Here is an 18,728-nt window from a genome sequence, read left to right as displayed (position 1 = left end):
TTCGCGCGATTTATAACCTAGGTCCTAAAGAATCATTAAGAGAAAAATTTAAAGAAATAAACATTTTGACTGTTGCTTCTCAATACATTTTTGATAATGTTTTGTATGTTCATAAGCACATTGAGGAATTTTCTAGAAACTGTGACATTCATAATGTTAACACGAGGAACAAACATAAACTTGTTATGCCTACTACTCGGTTGGGTCGAGTTAGTTAGTCTGTTGTTGGGTGATGTATATGCTTCTACAATATGATCCCAGAAAATGTACAAAACAAATGTGTTACGAAATTTAAAAGAATTGATAAAAAACGTTTGTGTGGGAAAGGTTATTATGGCACAAAACGATTTTCTTAATGACACCACGGACTGGGATTAAAGCGAACACCCTCAGGCTCTTTAATTATTAATGTTTATTGTACGATATTACATTGTTATCCATATTTTATATATATAAAAAAAAGCCCGCTGAGTTTCTGGCGCCCATTCTTCTCAGGTCTGAGGCAGTCTCTTTTGAATGGGTGGTAGATTTTGACGTTCAATAAGTGATTATAAATCCTATTTTGAATAAAAATATTTGAATTTGAATCTAGCTCCTAGCTTATTATTACTAGTTGCTAGCCTTCATTAACAATAACAATATTAAATATAGTCACTATATCTAAACAAATACTTAAGGCCCGTGTTCAGTACATACATTCTGGTACTAGCGCCATCTATCGGCAAACAATGTAGACATTCATAGTGTCGATATTGATTCTGCGCAATCTATCTCGAACACCACCATTATTATAAGACTTTGAAAGCCAGAACTTATTATAATCATCATAATATTATTTAAGAAAGACGCTCACTAACTAACAAGAAAACTCAAGTTCCGCAATCAAGCGGTTACGAACGCTATGTATTCTGCCTACGATTTCACTTCTGGTTGATTAATCTATGACACATACTATTTGTCCTTGTCGCGCTGCAGTTGACATCATATTCTCTATCTTGCTCGAACCACCACGTTAATAATTCGAGATTTATTTGTAAATAAGAAATAAAATCGTGATAAAATACAAATACGACGTTCCTTTATATAATTTCGTATGGTATGAAATACCATCACTCTTATATATCTTGCAAACATAGTTTTTACATTTTCTTAACACACAGTTTGGCATTTTAGATTATTATTGTCACGCCACGAAAACGTTCCGCTTTGCTCGCTGCTATTAGCCGACTAAATGAAATAACGACAATATTGTCTGAATTTGTCTGCAACATTTTGCGCGCGCTAGTGCGATATCTACCTCTATATTGTATATAATATTATTGGTTATAACCCAAAGAGGTTGTAAATACAGTGTCATAAGAGGCGGGACTGCTTCAGTAAAAAATGAAATTTAGTTTATTATGAAACATAGTGCTTCAATTATCTTTGGTATGAAACGTGCAGTCATTTGACATAAGTTTGAAATAGTAGGTAGTCATTACAGTATCGCGATTGGCTGAGAAATATAATCCTGCTAAGTTTGAAAGCAAATAGTTGCTTAAAACCTTAGAATATTGACACTATAGAAGTAGTCCCCGCGTGCCCCTTTTATATAACAATAGTTTTGACAGGAGTAGTCTTAGGTCTTATTATTATTATGACTCCTTAAATTACCCCTCACGGAATTAAATCGTATGACATAATGTCACATACTCAACAGACGATTGGGAAAGTAAATGAATTAAACATAATAATGAAAAGCATGTTATGATAATTATTTCTTTATTCATAGGACCATAATATAACAAAAATAATTTCTTAAAATCACTTGACCTATTAAAATATACTACAGTCAGAACCCTAATAATGATCAGGAAATAAATTGTGTTATTTGTCATTTCTATTCAGATGTATTTAGTTTCTTTCACAAATCTAAGTTTTTAAAATATGTATAAAAACTTTGTGTTATAGATAGATACAAAAACAAAATATCACAAACTTGGTGTGCCGCCGGCAGCGGAGTCATGCCCGAGGGCTGAGCTATCGGTGGCAGAGCCGCAGATAAAGGCATCTATATTTGTATTCGAGCCAACTACTTAGCGAGAACCTTTTGATATATTGATCGAGACTATTCGCTACAAGGCCGCCATAAGGACTGTCCGGCTCTGATGGTCGAGTGAACGTCTCATATGTCGGTTATCTCGTTAGCCAAGTCAAAGTAGTAACTGAACTTGTCCTTCTCAGGAGGACAGCCTGGCGCCTAGATCAGTTAACCACCACATTACCATGCTTATGCGACAATAATTCTGGCCGTGATGATAGACCATTCCCGAAAACCAGCGCTGTATGTATTTATAGTACGAATTATTATTATTACTAACTGCATTTTTAACCGACTTCAAAAAGGAAGACGCTCTCAATTCGACAGTATTTCTTTTTATGTTTATCACCTCAGAACTTTCGTCTGGGTAAACCAATTTCGATGATCCTTCTTTATTTGAAAGCTGGTGCTTCCCGTGTGGTCCAGTCGCATTTTAATTTGGTTGAGTTCTGACAATAGCATCCACGAGAAAACCATATAAGTCTTAAATTAGCATTAAACATGTGTGCGACAAATGGACGCATAATTCAATATCACGCCAACCGATTTTCATGATTTTTTTTTATTGGAAAGGATATACTTCAAGGGTAGGTTGACATAAGTTTGATTAAGGTCTAATTATGGGATCCATCACAAAGTAATGGAAATTCTCAATTCTTGGGGGCAAATTAACGATACTATGCCGAATTTTTTATATGCTATCCGGATATTTGAGTCATCTAATAATCAATGGACTACAATTAACGGCCTAGGTACTTACTTTACTACTTATCTTTGGCAGAATTTCTAACTGTCTGTAATCATATTGCAATGCGCTTACGTTCGTTGCTGCATTGCTCCTTGACGCAACGTTCTATCTATTTTTGCGCTCCTGGCTCTTGAACTCTCTTTTGAAATTTTCTTCGAGATAGCTTTCGTATAGTGCGATTGGCGTATCTCCCTGACTTCGTTAATTTCACTAATAAAGGGCTCTCTCATATGAGCAGCACGTTTAGTAAGTAGGTCTTCACATATTATTCAGAAAAATTAATTGGTGTACTTCAGATTCACTAAAAATCTAAAAAAAAAAATTACAAAAAAAACCGACTTCAAAAAATATTTTCTAAAACAATATAATATGCACTAAAAAGTAAAAAAATAATTGCGTTTTCTTCTACAAATTAATGTTATTTTTGCAGTCGCTGTCAGCCAAGTTGGGTTTGTAACTCCATACATAGTTATAGGTGAGATATGTTTGTGTCGCACTTGTGTGACGTGACGAGGCGTTAACTGTACCTTCAATGAGCCATTTGTTTATATTTTTTGTAATTATTTGTGTCGCATCAAAGAATGGACTGAAGAAATTCTTGCATGTTTATATGTCCTGTTGCTTTTACCTATTTTTTTTTAGTATTGGATCTAATGTTAACCTGAAATAGATTACTTCGATTCTAATTTTACTACACATTGTCCAACATGTTCCTTGTTTTATTATCTATCACAGAAAAACGTACAATTGTCGTTCTAATTTTCTTACTGCATACAAATATAACGTTGCAAATTATTAATACTTATAGTAAATACCTGTTGTATGTTATTTTAAAAAAATTGATCAATGTTTTTAAATAAATCATTACCCTATAACTTGGGTAAAACTATATCTACGTTATAGCAACATTTAATTTGTCACTGTTTTATGTTATGTTTTATTTTGATTACGACAAATTTACTGAAAATAAGTGACTGTAGATCAAAAATCTACACTTTTGGAATATTTCATATAAAATTTATTTGATACGACCTTGTTACAAATTATATTCAAAACGTTAGGTGAAAAGCAATACTTACGTGTGAAAGCTAGATCTTGGATTTTTACATTCACTACGGCTTTGTCAACCAGACACACAACACCCAATCATGGCCTTAACATTATAAGTTGAAAGGCATCTGTATCTCACAACACGTATGTTTCAAAACAATAAAATCACAAAATACTATTCGCAAGCTCGATTAAATGACAGATCGTTGATTATTTGTCCCAAAAGTTTACATTGGGCCAAACAAATAAATAGGTTACATGATAGAGATGCAAGATCAATAGCTTTTTCCCGTATTATCTCAGCTTTAGTTCTATATCTTGTCCTTTCTATTTGTAATGAAGTTACCGACGCTACTTCCGTACCGTTAATATTCTAAGCTATAAACACCAATATATTGTAAGTCTATGCTATTAACAACTTAAAAATATTTTTTCTAACTAGTAATTATTATTATATAAAATAAATTTTTCAGTAGTTTCTCTGTCCAAGTGTATAAATAATCAAATATATTTATTATCTGTAGAATTTCTTGCACGGTGACAGCTGACGTCAATTTTTGGCAAAGACAAATGCACTATTATTTTGCCCGAGAACTGAGAAGTTGGCTCCGAAAGATTGGCGAATCGCCTGTAGAACTCGGTCTGGATTGAGATGTCGGATATCGGGAGTGGTGACGAAGGAATTTCTAGTCAGAGTATGTATTTATTTACAGTGGTGTAAAGTCCAAGATACGTGTAAAAAAGGACCTTCGTAACGTCCTTCGCGATCGCTGTTTTCGTCCGTCATTATTTTTGAAAGTGATTATTTCATTGTTCCCGTTTCAAAATGGCGAATTCGGATTTGTAAGGCACCGGGCGTTGAGGCCTCAGCGGGTTTCTGGTGCGGGATAGCGGAACGGCGGCCGGCGACGAGGCGGTGGTCTGCCCGGCTCGGCGAACGTGAGGTTGACGACCTATTGATTTTTCGACTGCGACCTCTCCTCGGCGGGCGGACCGTTGTCTGGTGTCTGCGAGGGCGGCTGCAGGGTCCACGGCGACGCTAAAGCGACCCTCTCGTCGCTGCAGCTGCTTGCATCATCAGCTGGCGAGCCGGCATGATGGCAGGTCAGTGGCCGCGAACCCCATGACCAACCTTTGTTGTCCGGGACCCACAGAGCCCAGTTTTTATTTCACTTCTTTGAGTTGACTCCAAGTTACCTATCTTATCACTAAAAACTTGTTGTGTAATGTTTTAATCATGTTACAACTTACTCCTTTGTTCTCAAATAATATGCAGATGAAGTGTTAGTGTTACTATTGAAGGTGCTGCTATAGTGCAAAATTTAATTCATTTAGTTAGTGCTAAAATTTTAAAGTGAATATGTATTATGTAAAACACTGAGATCTGTGCAACAAAGAAATGTTCATCAGCTGTTGCTAGGGAAGGTGATTATCAGAAGAGAAATGTAATAAGTGCCAATAGTTATGGGAAGATTTTAAGGTGTATTGTTGTGTGTCTAATCTAACAGAGTTTCAGAGGTTTAGTATGAATATTTCTACAGTAAGTACAGTTGAATGATTATTATGACTTTGCTTGTAAGTAGTAGTACTTTATGTTGTTTGTGGTTTTTGCAATTATTAAGCAAACGTAAATGCTTTGCCATCAGATAACTATAGAAACTAGATTAGTTGTACTATATGTTTTTCAATGATATTTTCCTCAAGCTTTCAAAAAAGATTAATTTTGAAAAGTAAATAAATAGTTTAATTACATTTATTTTTAATTATAGATGTTTTTTTGATGATAATATTGGAGAGTTAAATTAATTTTATTTAGTTATATATATAACAGACTAGTAAGGGAAACATTATAGGTAAGGCTTTTATGGTATTAGGTTTGATTTGAACTGAAATCTAATATTTTGGAGAAAACTTGTTTTCATTTCATCTTTAACAGAAGCAAACTGCTAGCTAGCTATTAAACTAGCCTTAAGTACATAATGTGCAATATTATGTTATATTTTGTGTTCTTATCATTTTATTTAACTGTCTCATAGCTGCAGTTAGCATAAATTTCTTACTTGAATAGTTTTTATACTACATATTGTCATGTTGGTTCAATTTATTATATAACTGTTATTAAAATATGTAGTAATATATAATGTATTTTGGTAAAAAAAAAATCCATGAAAAACAAGTTTCTGGGCAGTTTGACAAAGCTGATTAAGAATTCTTTTCTTATTTATAGATATTCACTGTAATAACTATCAATTGATTTGAGTGCTCTATTATGAACTATTTAATATTATTTTCTTAGATCTCTAATGTGTTAAATAGTTCAAGTAAAGGTGCTTTTATACATGCAATATGTGTCTGCAACAAAAGCAATATTAACTGAATTAACAGCCAGAATATGCATTATATCGTAATATCTTATATTATGGGTAGATAGTAGAAGTGTAGCTACATAAACATATTTTAATTTACTACTAATATAATATATAATTTTATATCAGGTACCTGATGTATTTTTGAGGATTGTCGGGATAATCACATAGTAATTAAAATCATTATAACATTTTTATATTTATAATAATAATAATAATATTGACACACTTTTTACACAAATTATCTTGCCCCAAGTTAAGCATATATAGCCTGTGTTATGGGTTACAAGAACACGATATATTTAATACAATATACTTACTTAAACATACATAAATTCATATAAATATACATAAATACATTTAAACATCCATGACTCGGAAACAAACATCCATATTCATCATATAAATGCTTGCACCTACCGGGATTCAAAATATTGTAAATTAAATTATTATAAATTCGGGATTTATAAATCCAGTGTACTGATGTTTGTTTCCAGTGAACTCCTAAACTAATGAACAGATTTTAATGGGGATTACTTCATGTACTGCAGTTTATTTGAGAGATAGGATAGTTTTTATTTCAATGTGGGACCCATAATAATTTTTATTTCCAATATTTGTTTTGTATGGACATATTTTCTATGAGAGAATTTATTGACACACAGTATGACAGTTCTGCTGTAAAACAATTTCCTTATAACAACAGGGATCATATTTAATGAAATTATTCTTGATGTTACGAAATATTATTGACAAATTCATAAAAAAGTAAAATTTGTTGGTAAGTTTTGCTCCTCAATCATAATATTTAAATAGAGATGGATTTCTGCATAGCTAAAATAACACCTAGTTCTATAAATTTTAATGATTGTAACTACTGCAATATTGCAGTCAATCCTTTTATTTTAAGCCTACTCTAGGAGTGCATGAAATTCATTTTTTTTTGCTTTTATTGATAAGGTTTGTTTAGTTTCTTCTTAGATATTCTTGGATTTATACAAATGTGCTTCGTATTAGTTCTTTCAAATAATTCTTCTGGCAATTGTTGTTTATGCTGGCTAGGCCCTTCTAGTAGGTTTCTTAAATTGAATGAGAAGTTTGAGACAGCAACTAAGAACTACTTTCATTATAGTTACTATTTTAATAATTATATGTCAGCCACAAGGTAGGCCAAGTTAATTGGACTCCAATTGCTGGCATCTTTTCAAAACATCCTTAATATCATAGTGTCATTGACGTTTTCTAATTCCAATTTGTTTGAGTTAAACATGGTGTCATAACCTTTTTGGCATACAGTGCCACTAAGGTGTGCACCACAGAGGCATTTTTTTGCGCCATGTATCAGTGTAGTATGGTGTGCATGAATTATTGTGTTTTTGATTCATGTTTGACATAGCTAGTGTAATTATTAGAGATGTTCCAACTAATCAAGACTAGTTGGTTAAACTGACTATCAGACAGTAGTCGGCCACTAGTAGGTAATTATCTGGCAAAAACGCCGACTATCCGGCTTCTTACATTGTATTTATTTGTCAATAAATATTATTTAGGGGGAATTACAATAAAAAAAAACTCTGTTTATTAATATTTATTATTTTATAATTAGTCTATATATTTTGAAATGTTACTTTTCTTTGGTAATCAGTTTCAAAAATTATATTATACTTATTAAACAGAAAATATCTATGAAATTTTTTTAAACAAAATTAGTATCAATAAGTGCCGACTAGTCATCTGGGAAAGTCGCATCTCATGAAAAACTTAATTAGTTTATTAATCTTTTGAACAACAAGTATATATATAACAAAATATAAACCATGAATCAAGGACACTGTGCAACAAAATAACCAGGAATATGTTATTTCAACTTTGGATGTAGGTCCTTCCTAGGTCATTTTGATGTCAATAAAGCACTACCAACTCTTTGGAAACGAATGGAGCTCTGAGAAAGAAACTACACACCAAGAATGGTATACAAGGTTGTGGATGGGGTAAAATGAACCCTGTTCAATTAAGCCCCAGAAGACTCACTTTTGTGCATTAATCACACTCATTTGTTGAATCAGCACTCTTAGACAACACTCTCCTTAATGCACCTAGTGTAGGAATACTGGGTCTACATACCTGGAAGGCAAAGACAAATTGGCTTCAAAGAAAGTGGAAAGCTTCATTAATAATGACCCCCCAGTACTTCAAGTCAGCCACATCGACACACTCTACAAAGTACAGGTCCGGCAATATATGGAGTTTTGCTTTCACTTCTGATCTGGTCCAACCCTGTATCAGTTCTAACAATCTGATCAGGTGCAACAAAAAGCTACTCAATAGGGGATCCAGTTTTCTGTGAACACACTTGGCATTGCATAGAGACACCACTTCACTTTGTCATGTCTTCTACCACATTTGTGGGAGTGTTCTAAAGAGCTGTTTGATCTGATTACTGCCACCGAATTCCACGTTCGCACGACGCGCCAATCGCCAAAAATTTGTTTATTATCCCCACCATTTGGATGTGTTTGCCTATATTGCAACTTTTAATGAACTTTCTTCCACATACAACCAAACTATGGAATAGGCTTCCTTGCGAGGTGTTTCCAGGACGATATGCCATACATACCTTCAAAAAAAGCGCGTACACTTTAAAGGTAACTCTCCTGTGTTTTTCCAGGAGAATGTGGGTGTTGTGATCACTAAATGTCAAGTGACCAAAATGCTTGTTTGTCCTAAAAAAGAAATTGAGAGTATCTAAACAAATTCAATGGAGAAGACCATTTTACACACATTGTTGCAACATATTTGAAAAAAAAAGTGTATTGGAATATTAAGAAAAGTTTCATAACTAACAATCATTTAAAAAAATGGTTAGCAACGCTCAATCGTCTAAAGCAACGTAACGTGACAGCATAGAACCTATTGCGAAGGGTGAGACAAATAGTTGTATGTCATGGCGTCCTTGAAATTTTTTGTGTAGTAAAGGTGCTTACACAATGGTTTGTAGAATATACGCGTCATTACAGGCACGTAAGACATTATATTTCACAAACAAGATTTTGTTTTTTGATAACGATAGCTAATATGTGATGATAATGACTTCTAGCATATTGTGGTTTTTATATCCGAAAAAATATTTAATTTTTTAATTCAAATATAGATATAGATTTGTACATTTTTAACATTTTAATACAGAAAGCAAATTATGAATTTGAAATTTGGCTTGGCAGTGGCAAGCTTTACAAATTAGATTTTCAATTACTTAAATAATTTTATATTCACAAATAAAAACGTTATAGTTAACGATAGTTAACGTAAGACAGGTCACGATTTACGCAAAGCAAATACCCACTTACTTGAGTTCCAATAAAAATATATGAAACATAAAAGATGCATGAAAAAGTTCAGTAGATGCATCGATATAATCGAAAAGCAGTTCAGTTAGAACAGGGAGTTCTATAAGAAAAAAAATTCAGAAATGTCCCATAAGTCTCACTTTTCCAAGTAAACAGGACGATTTGACAGCTCGAATATGAATTGTGTCGTAGGAGCTATTAATAGAATTCCAAATAAAAAGTAGCATCTAAACAAATCTAATGGAAACAGATGCTTCATTTGAACTCGCTAACGATAATTGCCTAGTTTTTTGCGATACCGTCGCGGTCCGCCGCGTGTAATGTAATCGCTCCTTTATAAGCGGAACGGTGTTGCGATTTCTAAGGAAATAATAGGTTTCACTTTTTTGCGCGTCTGGCCCACGTCTGTGGCTGTCTGTCTGAATGGCCAGCCTTGAACCATTTACATAATGATGTTAAGTTGAGCTTACCTCCACGCTTATTGGATTTATCGTTAGTTTTAATTAATACTTGTATGTATCGATTGGTTGGGTTCCAGTTAACTGGATATATGCAGTTGTGCACGTTTCTTTGCGGATGTAAATTGCGGTAAATATTTAAAAAAAAAATATGAAAATGAGGGACGAGACGAGCAGGACGTTTAGCTGATAGTAATTGATACACCCTGCCCATTACACTGCAGTGCCGCTCAAGATTATTAAAAATCCCAAAAATTCTGAGCGGTACCACAACTGCGCGCTTGAGACGTAAGATGTCAAGTCTCATTTGCCCAGTAATTTCACTAGCTACAGCGCCCATCAGACCGAAACACAGTAATGCTTATACATTACTGCTTCACAGCAGAAATAGGCGCCGTTGTGGTACCCATAATCTAGCCGGTATCCGGTTCAAAGGAGCCTCCCACTGGTAATATCGGATATTAAACCATGATAATACTTGATCATCATCTCATGTCTGCTCTATATGTTGCTGAATGTCTGTGCCAATGATGTTGCACACATATTAATTATCCAGTGCTGGTAAAGTTTTCTAAGAGTTTGGAAGACTTTCAGTTTTCTTTAGCTTCCAGTATTATAAAGATTAAAGATAAAAAATCGGACGGAACCCGAGAGGTCATGGGTTCGAGTCAATTGAAGTGAGGGATATCACTTCATCTTCATCATATCAATAATATTATAAAATAGTTTAAAAAAACTAAAAAGCACGCTAAAGAGAAAAAAATCTTAAGTATTCGAAAATATCCTAATATTAAATAAATCGGTTAAAGATAAAATAATATCAATTCCTGCCTTATCGACGATAGATGAAAATTATATAAAATAACAAAAATCTTATTTTGCAAATTGAAAAATGGAATAATTTTATTAAAAAAAAGCGTGTAAAATTGGTTGTGAAGGTGCTACCATGTGTTCCTGTTTATACACTCCTTACGTTCCTTAGGCCCGGTTTCCACCAAAGCGGAGAGGAGAGGAGATGCGTTTTGATAACCAATCAGATTTCGTTATTTCCACATCTCCTCTCCGCTTAGCTTCGGTGGAAATGATTAAAAGCAGAGGGGAGAGGAAATGTCTCATTTTTTTTTTATATTTTGCCGCGAGCGAGCAAGCGGCGCGCGCAGAGCGGAGATGTCTGTAGATTGGCGCCCATTATGGCGTCTCGCACACTTTTCGTTCCTTCTGTATTTTTACTCGACTTTAGTAGTATAGCGAAGTATTAACTCAAAAAAAGGAGGAGGCTCCAAAAATATTCTTATATATAATTACTATAATGATATAGTCGATAATTTATTTTTATATTTTCAGTTAAATTCGTTTCGTCTTCCTAAAGCAAATTAAAATATAACTTTTGTAGCGACATGATGTACTCCTTTATTATATAATATTTGACTGATTTCGAGCTCTCACAGCTCACTTCGCCGCCATGCAGACATGCTCACATCTCTACGCTTTGGTGGAAATAACCTGACCGTTTCGCGGCTAATCTTCTCTCGTCACCCCTCCGCTTGATCCATTTCCACCGAAGCTAAGCGGAGAGGAGATGTGAAAATAACGAAATCTGATTGGTTATCAAGACGCATCTCCTCTCCTCTCCGCTTTGTTGGAAACCGCGCCTTAGTGTCGTGGAACACTCGGTTGGAACGAAGTTATTATTATATCATTGATTACAAATACAAAGAATTCCTAGCGTGTGAGAGCAATTAAATGAAACAAAGATTATTTCTCCGAAACGTAATGAAGCAATGGTAGGAAATTTCCTAATTAATATATTTTTTCGAGTTGTAGAAATAAACATTTCATTGTTTATCTTCAATGACGTTCTACACTTATAGACGAATTATATGGGACATGGCAGAAATGACACCATAATAAGCTTCGATTGCTATATCTTTACATTGCCGCATTTACGCCAATTGTTTAAAATATTGTTAGTCAAAAAGCAGCAACGTTAAACTTTTATTTAGTGTAAGTTACCTATGTTGAATTTACAACCCGATTCGGACAGTGCCAGTTGACACATGACTTCTTAGTCATCGTTTGACGGATAGAAATCGGACGACGGTAGCCAGATTTAGTGCGTGAACTATCAAAGCAATAGTTCTATAACTACTTCGGACAATGTTTTCACGGATACGTATCGGATTCGGATCGGACGTAGTACGAAAGCGCTTTAAGGAGAAGTGCGCTTACATTGTCTTCAAGCACACTTTTGCCGTGATTGTTTATCATTATAAACTTGATCAATACAGTCTCCTACTGTACTGTATTTAATCCTATTTAAACTATGCCTGCGCAGCTGATGTGAAGTTATTGGCTGCATTAAACCAATCAGCGCACACCTATGACTGGGCACAACCAATAGCATACGCGCTATGAATAACAGTACCTATACAAAGTGTTCTAACGGATAAATGTATTTTATATCTTTTTATCACCCACACTTACGTCATCCGCTCGTGGTAGCTCTAATATCGAGATCTATTAAAAATAATTAAGTAATATTTAAATGTTTTTAACATTTATAGGCCTTATGTATATAAGCACTACAATATCCTCGTTTTTATGTATCAAGTTTTTTGGGGCCCATACTAGTGTGAGGCTCCTTTGCACATTATGCCGGCTAAATTATGGGTACCACAACGGCACCTATTTCTGCGTAAAACAGTAATTTGTTAACACAATTGTGTTTCGGTCTGAAGGGTGCCGTAGCTAGTGAAATTACTGGGCAAATGAGACTTAACATCTTGTTTCTTAAGGTGACATATTGCTGTACATTGGCTAGACCTATGTCAGCTGGATAAAACACTCGTGGATTAGTGTGGTGAGTGTGGTAAGTCTACATGTATAGAACGTCGTTGATTGCGGGTAATCGTGTAAGTTTTTAGCTGGCAACTGGTCTTTACACATTCTGATTTAGATTTTTTCTGTTTTGAATTTGATTTAAATTCCTCAATAACTTTACAAATTTGCGACGATGCTGAAATAATTTCACTGACCTAATAAGATAATTTTTTTTTGTGCACACAAGTTAGTTCTTTGTCGATCCCCCAAATTAAATTGAAGCCGGTGTCTCTTTTATACTAGTGTTTAAAGTATGCTCGACGCTGACCTAGAAATTGTAGCGAAAGTCTTAAAATAGACGCTTTTTTTGGTATTTAGGTAAAGAGTGACGAGATATAAAGAGGCGCTGGTACAGCGTTAATTATAAAAGTGATGTTGCATATTTTGTGCTTTTAGCTTTACTGCTTGACGGTGTAAGATGAATATTTACTTGGTGGTGTTAGAAAACTGATGTCATTTTTGTTCAAATGCGCTTATAAATATTATATGAGTAGTAGTTTTATGTCATCATTAAATGTACGTGTATAGGGCTAAATTGATGGTAGGTGACTATTAAAGAGTAATTAATATATTACGCAAATACAATTTGAAAAACAAAATTCTATGAACGATGCGGAACTCGACCCCACGAGTTCCGGCGTTCCGTGCCGGTGCTCTAACCAGCTGAGCAACCGTTTGAGTAACGGATCGTTATAAAATCTTGTTTGCTTTGTTCAACTCTCATGTTGTGGCTTCATCTACAGGATCTACTTTACAGTTGATAACCTGCTCAACCCCAATATTGGCATATTAGGAAAATTTACTTGAGATGTCGCTCTTGTAAATCTAAACAATGTGTTATGTTTTTAAAGTAATAACCCTCACTTCTGGGATTAATACACAAATAAAATTTGAAAACAAAATGTTATGAACGATGCGGGACTCTAACCCACGACCTCTCGCGTTCCGTTCGAGTGCTATTACAACTGAGATACCCGTTCGAGTGACGAATCGTCATAAAATCTTGTGTGTTTGTTTAACTCTTGATATTTGCATATTAGGAAATTTACTGGAGATGTCGCTCTTGCAAATCTAAACAATTTTTTATGTTTTTTAAAGTGATAACCCGCACGGAACTCACATGCCACTAATGACACCTAATAAATAAGTCTATACATTTCTGCGTTTAGTCCAGTTTTTTAAAATATTATTAGTCAATAGGCAGCAGTGTAAACACTTTTTCAGTTTCAGCTGCGTATTTTCCCTTTCTGTAAGTCATAACCATATTTTACTACGATCATTACTTGACCATAACGACGTTACCGTAGGTGACTCAGATATCCGGATAGCATAAAAAAGATTCGGCCTAGTATTTTAATTTGCTCCTAAGAATTGAAGAGTTCGGTTACTTTGTCATGGATTCCATAAGCAGAACCTAACCAAACTATCACCAAACTACCTCTGAAGTATATCCTTTCCAATAAAATAAGAATTATCGAAATTGGTTGGCGCGATTTTGAGTTATTCGTAAATTTGTTGCGCACATACTTACAGCAAATTTAAGACTTTTATATGTTTTTCACATGGTTGCAATTGTCAGATCTGGACCAAATTGCAATGAGACCACACGGGAAGCACAATATTTCAAATATAATTAAAATAATTATCAAAATCGGTTAACCCAGTCGAAAGTTCTGAGGTAACAAACGTAAAAAAAACATACCGACGAATTGAGAACCTTTTTTGAAGTTGGTTAAAAAGAGCGACTCTACTGTTTTCATTTCTGACTGTGTCCTCTGAACTGTCCCATTCTGACAAGCGGGTCTTGTCTGGGGACTTGTCAATAATTTTACCATATTTAATGAAAAAATTATTCATTTTATTAAATTACTTACGCTTTTTGCATATCAATCTTGTATAAATAAAATAACCTTACCGATGATTAGTTACACAATTTTTTTTGAGTCGTTAATGTATTATTTAAACACTTTTTACACGGTTTTTATTAGCTTCACCTGTATGTTTGTAATCGACTTCTTTGGGCGTGATTTTGACCCACTTTAAACGACTAGGTTTCGTTCAAACTTTGTAGATTTATCGAGGACCGATGACATTACACTAATTTTTATAGCACACTTAGGCTTGTTGATTGACACACAGCTGACACACGACTTAGGAGAAAAGTGTGCTTACATTGTTTTTAAGCAAACTTTTGCCGTTCCATTATCAGACTGCGAATGATATGTCCATATGTATATAACGTCATTGCTATTATTAGATAAAATAGGTACGTAGGCCTTTCTCTTTAATAATCTGGTTCCCTGACATGACAGCTTACAAAATTCTTGGCTTTGATAATTAATTATGCTTTGTATACTGTTATTACTTTTGGCCTTATTCTTCTACTTAATATAAGAAACAATGATGTATACAAATATGAAGCTGTAGATAACATGAAAATAAGTAAACATTTCAGCAACCTATTCCATCCCGACGGAATTTATTTACACCACGTTCCTACTGCAGTGGCGGTAAGCGATAGTTTACGCTGAAACTCGACTAGGCCCATAGTTTTAGATCTCGCAAGTATCAATTACTTTGCCCTCGCTTCCATTAATACAATCTAACCTATTTCCAGGTCACTTCTTTTATCGTGTACGACCTTACATAGCTCGTAAGCCAGGGACGTTTCAGCTCGAGAAAATATACCTCGTTATAAATATATTCTACTAGGTTGTGAGTTTGATTGTGCTAAACAAATGCATAATTATATAAAATCATTTTTGTCAATTGCGAAATTGGTAGAAGTTCAATAATTACATGAAATTAAAAAAAAACATTATTCACTTTGGAACGTCAAAAACTATCACCCATTCAAAAAAGACTGACTCTAACTGAGATAAACGGGTGCAAGAAACTCAGCGGCCTTTTTATGTAAAAAAAAAATGGATTACAATGTAATATCGTACGATAAACATTTATAATTAAAGACCCTGACGGTGTTCGCTTTATTCCCAGTCTCTTATGTATTAAGGGTTGCGAATCGAAATAAAAACTATCCTATCCCTGAAGTTGGATCAAAATGCATCGTGTGTAAAATTTGATTAAAATCTGTCAGTAGTTAAGGAACTCATATATATAAAGAAGACTAGCATGTGTGTCTTCCTTATGTGGTAAACCTTAAACACTTCGGACTTTCCCGAAGTGTTTAAGGTTTTTGTTTTTGGATAAGTATTACAATTAAGTACTTAACATCTTTGCTCTACTTTAATAAATGCTTTTCTGTATCCCTGAAATGCCATAATCAAACAAATTTGCATCCACCTCTATAATTATAGTACTTCTGCCGACTTTGTTCACCTGAAATTTATAGAATAAGAACAAAAAAAGCAAGAGTTTGGATTTATGAAACCACGATACAAGTGAAACTTTTTTCACAAAATCTAAATAAAAAAAAAACAAATTAAAAAATAAAAATATTAAAACTCTGGTTAGGGGTTCGAACCAGCTCTCCTTCTCGGGAGCGAGAAATTTTAATCTGGCGCCTTAGACCGCGCGGGCACACTGACTAATTAATTTATGATAATAATTAATGATACTACTTCACCTCTACTACTATTGTAATACGACATGCGATTGATGGACGAAAAAATTTGAGGCGACGATGTAATAAAAGTTTTACTTTAAAAACTATAACGCCTTGCTCTTGGTAACAGCAAATTGTGGCAAACCGAAAATTGAACTATGTTTACCTGTTTAACATCATTGTAATTTACCTTGTGGTTTCAAAATTTCCTATTAAGTTCACTTATTGATAATAAATTTACTGAAAGCTTAGGAATATTGCGTCTTTAGCCACTTTTCAAATGCACTTTAACGTTGCCGTGTCCCTCAGTTTTTTAGCCTCACCGTTGGCTATATTCACCTCTGGTGACTTTGTGTACACTCAAAATCATATTATATAATTTCCGTTATTGTTTGATATATGGTTTGTAGCGCCCGAGTCCACAATCCAGACAGCCAATAGAGAATCCTTCTGAGATGATGGGGTTTTTTTGTTCTTTGTCGAGCAATTTTTAATATAATTTGACAATCTCACTAGTTAGTTTTACATTATAGTTTTCCAGAGCCATTATCATCAGGTCAAAGTCACTTGTGAACCTTATTAATATTAACATTATTACTGCAACTAATTCATCATCCAAAGGTGATCCTATGTCTGAAAGATGCTGAGCAATTTCAGTTATTCTATTTAGATAGGTTGCCATGAACCAAGTTTCCTGCATAAGCCTTTGTCTTCATAAACATTTTGTATTTTAGTCGAAGTTGTAATGTCGACGGACCTACCGAGAGACATATTTTTGCCAAAGCCTTTTGTCTCTTCTTTTCGTCTTTGCACCCACCCGTCTTCCGATAAAACGCGGTTGTACAGATCCTCGTGCATCAAGGTCATCTTTATTGTAAACTTCCAAATATTATAATCTCCATTTCCCTTTAGTCTTTCGATCGGAATTGCAAGATTTCCCAATACGGATTCCGTTTTTATTTGTAATGAAAATTTAAAACTTATTTTCGCGCATACGAAACGAGTCTGGGCCCATAAACTGACTGACTATTTGGAATTGATTAATAAAATATACTGATTCCTTTAGATTAAACAGTATTTTTATACAATAACACAACAACCTTAGCTTAGCAGCGATCACTTGCGAAACAAGATGGCAGGCGCACAGCGTATAGACAAGTGTATGTTAACCACAGACACAAGTGTTGCTGGACTTATTTTCTAACAAATATTTACAAACTTAACAAGTACAACATTTTTTATACAAATCCTATTGATTTAAAGTGAATTCTATATAATATATACAGGATAGACTTCATTTTTCGGATTAATGGTTATTAGAATTGCCAAGCACGATCAAATTATTTAAAAAAGTAGTAGTAAAGTAGTTAAAACCGGAAATTCATTTCATGTCAGTTTAACAAGTTGCTGAGAAAATTGAGCTAAAAAATATACAAGATGAAAACGGAAATATAAGATGACACAGTAGACAGAGAGCCTTGACAGCCAGCGCGGCGGGGCCTTGACATGCTAGGGTTGCCAACTTTTTCTGGAAGAAAGAGGGTATATTTGATCTGATATGAGTATATATGTGATGAGATGATATGTTTGATTTCATTTAAGACAGGACGATAAATGAGACGGATTGATAGAACAGAATATCATGTATATAAATTAAAAAAAAAGATTTTTTCGTACAATAATTTGTCATAGTATTATGTTTCGAGTATTAATTATTCTGTTATGTATATGTATGAGTATGGCTGGCATATGTAAAATTCAGTTACTCTGTTACTGTTAAAGTCTCTAGAGTACGGTTGGCAACCCTATGTTAGGCAACCTTATTTCAGGCCCTACTTTACAGAAGCTTTCAAATAACTGTTTAAGAATATTACATATATAGTCTTATATCAGAAACAATCGCTTGCGTTTATTGACAATTGCCAAATATATATTAAACTGCAGCGACAGATCAAGTTTTTTTTTTGATAAAAGTCGATTTAAGCATGCACTATCAATGATATTATAGTATTAAAAGAGGTAGATATGTCACTAGCGCGCCGAAAATCAATGGCCTAAATTAAGTCAATTGGTTCCTTTGGTCGTAGTCACTCTCTCGATACGAAAACGGTGCACACGCGTTTGTTGTTGACAGAATTGCTTACAATTTGATATAGGTACAACATTAAAATGCCGTCTTGTGTTATGGGAAGATGCACTAATTACGAAAGTAAAAAAAAATCATAGAATTACAT

At 34.2% G+C, this 18,728-nt stretch overlaps 1 protein-coding gene across 3 annotated transcripts in view; it reads left to right on the top strand.

Annotated features, from left to right (window-relative positions):
• Nucleotides 1-4,434: 4,434 nt before the first annotated feature.
• The window catches only part of LOC126974786 (transcriptional activator protein Pur-alpha), a 47,497-nt gene continuing 33,203 nt past the window's right edge, over nt 4,435-18,728 (top strand). For 2 of the 3 annotated variants that reach the window (XM_050822467.1, XM_050822466.1), the window contains exon 1: nt 4,435-4,573. In XM_050822467.1, the coding sequence (XP_050678424.1) occupies nt 4,531-4,573 (43 nt within the window). In that variant the 5' untranslated portion in view covers nt 4,435-4,530. Of the gene's footprint in view, nt 4,983-18,728 lie in introns of all 3 variants that reach the window. The other variant, XM_050822468.1, reaches the window with a different exon arrangement.

Source organism: Leptidea sinapis, chromosome 33 (assembly GCF_905404315.1).
Source record: "Leptidea sinapis chromosome 33, ilLepSina1.1, whole genome shotgun sequence".
NCBI classification, from domain to species: domain Eukaryota; kingdom Metazoa; phylum Arthropoda; class Insecta; order Lepidoptera; family Pieridae; genus Leptidea; species Leptidea sinapis.
The sequence above is the reverse complement of the archived record's forward strand: the minus strand, read 5'-3'. Positions and strand labels throughout refer to the sequence as shown.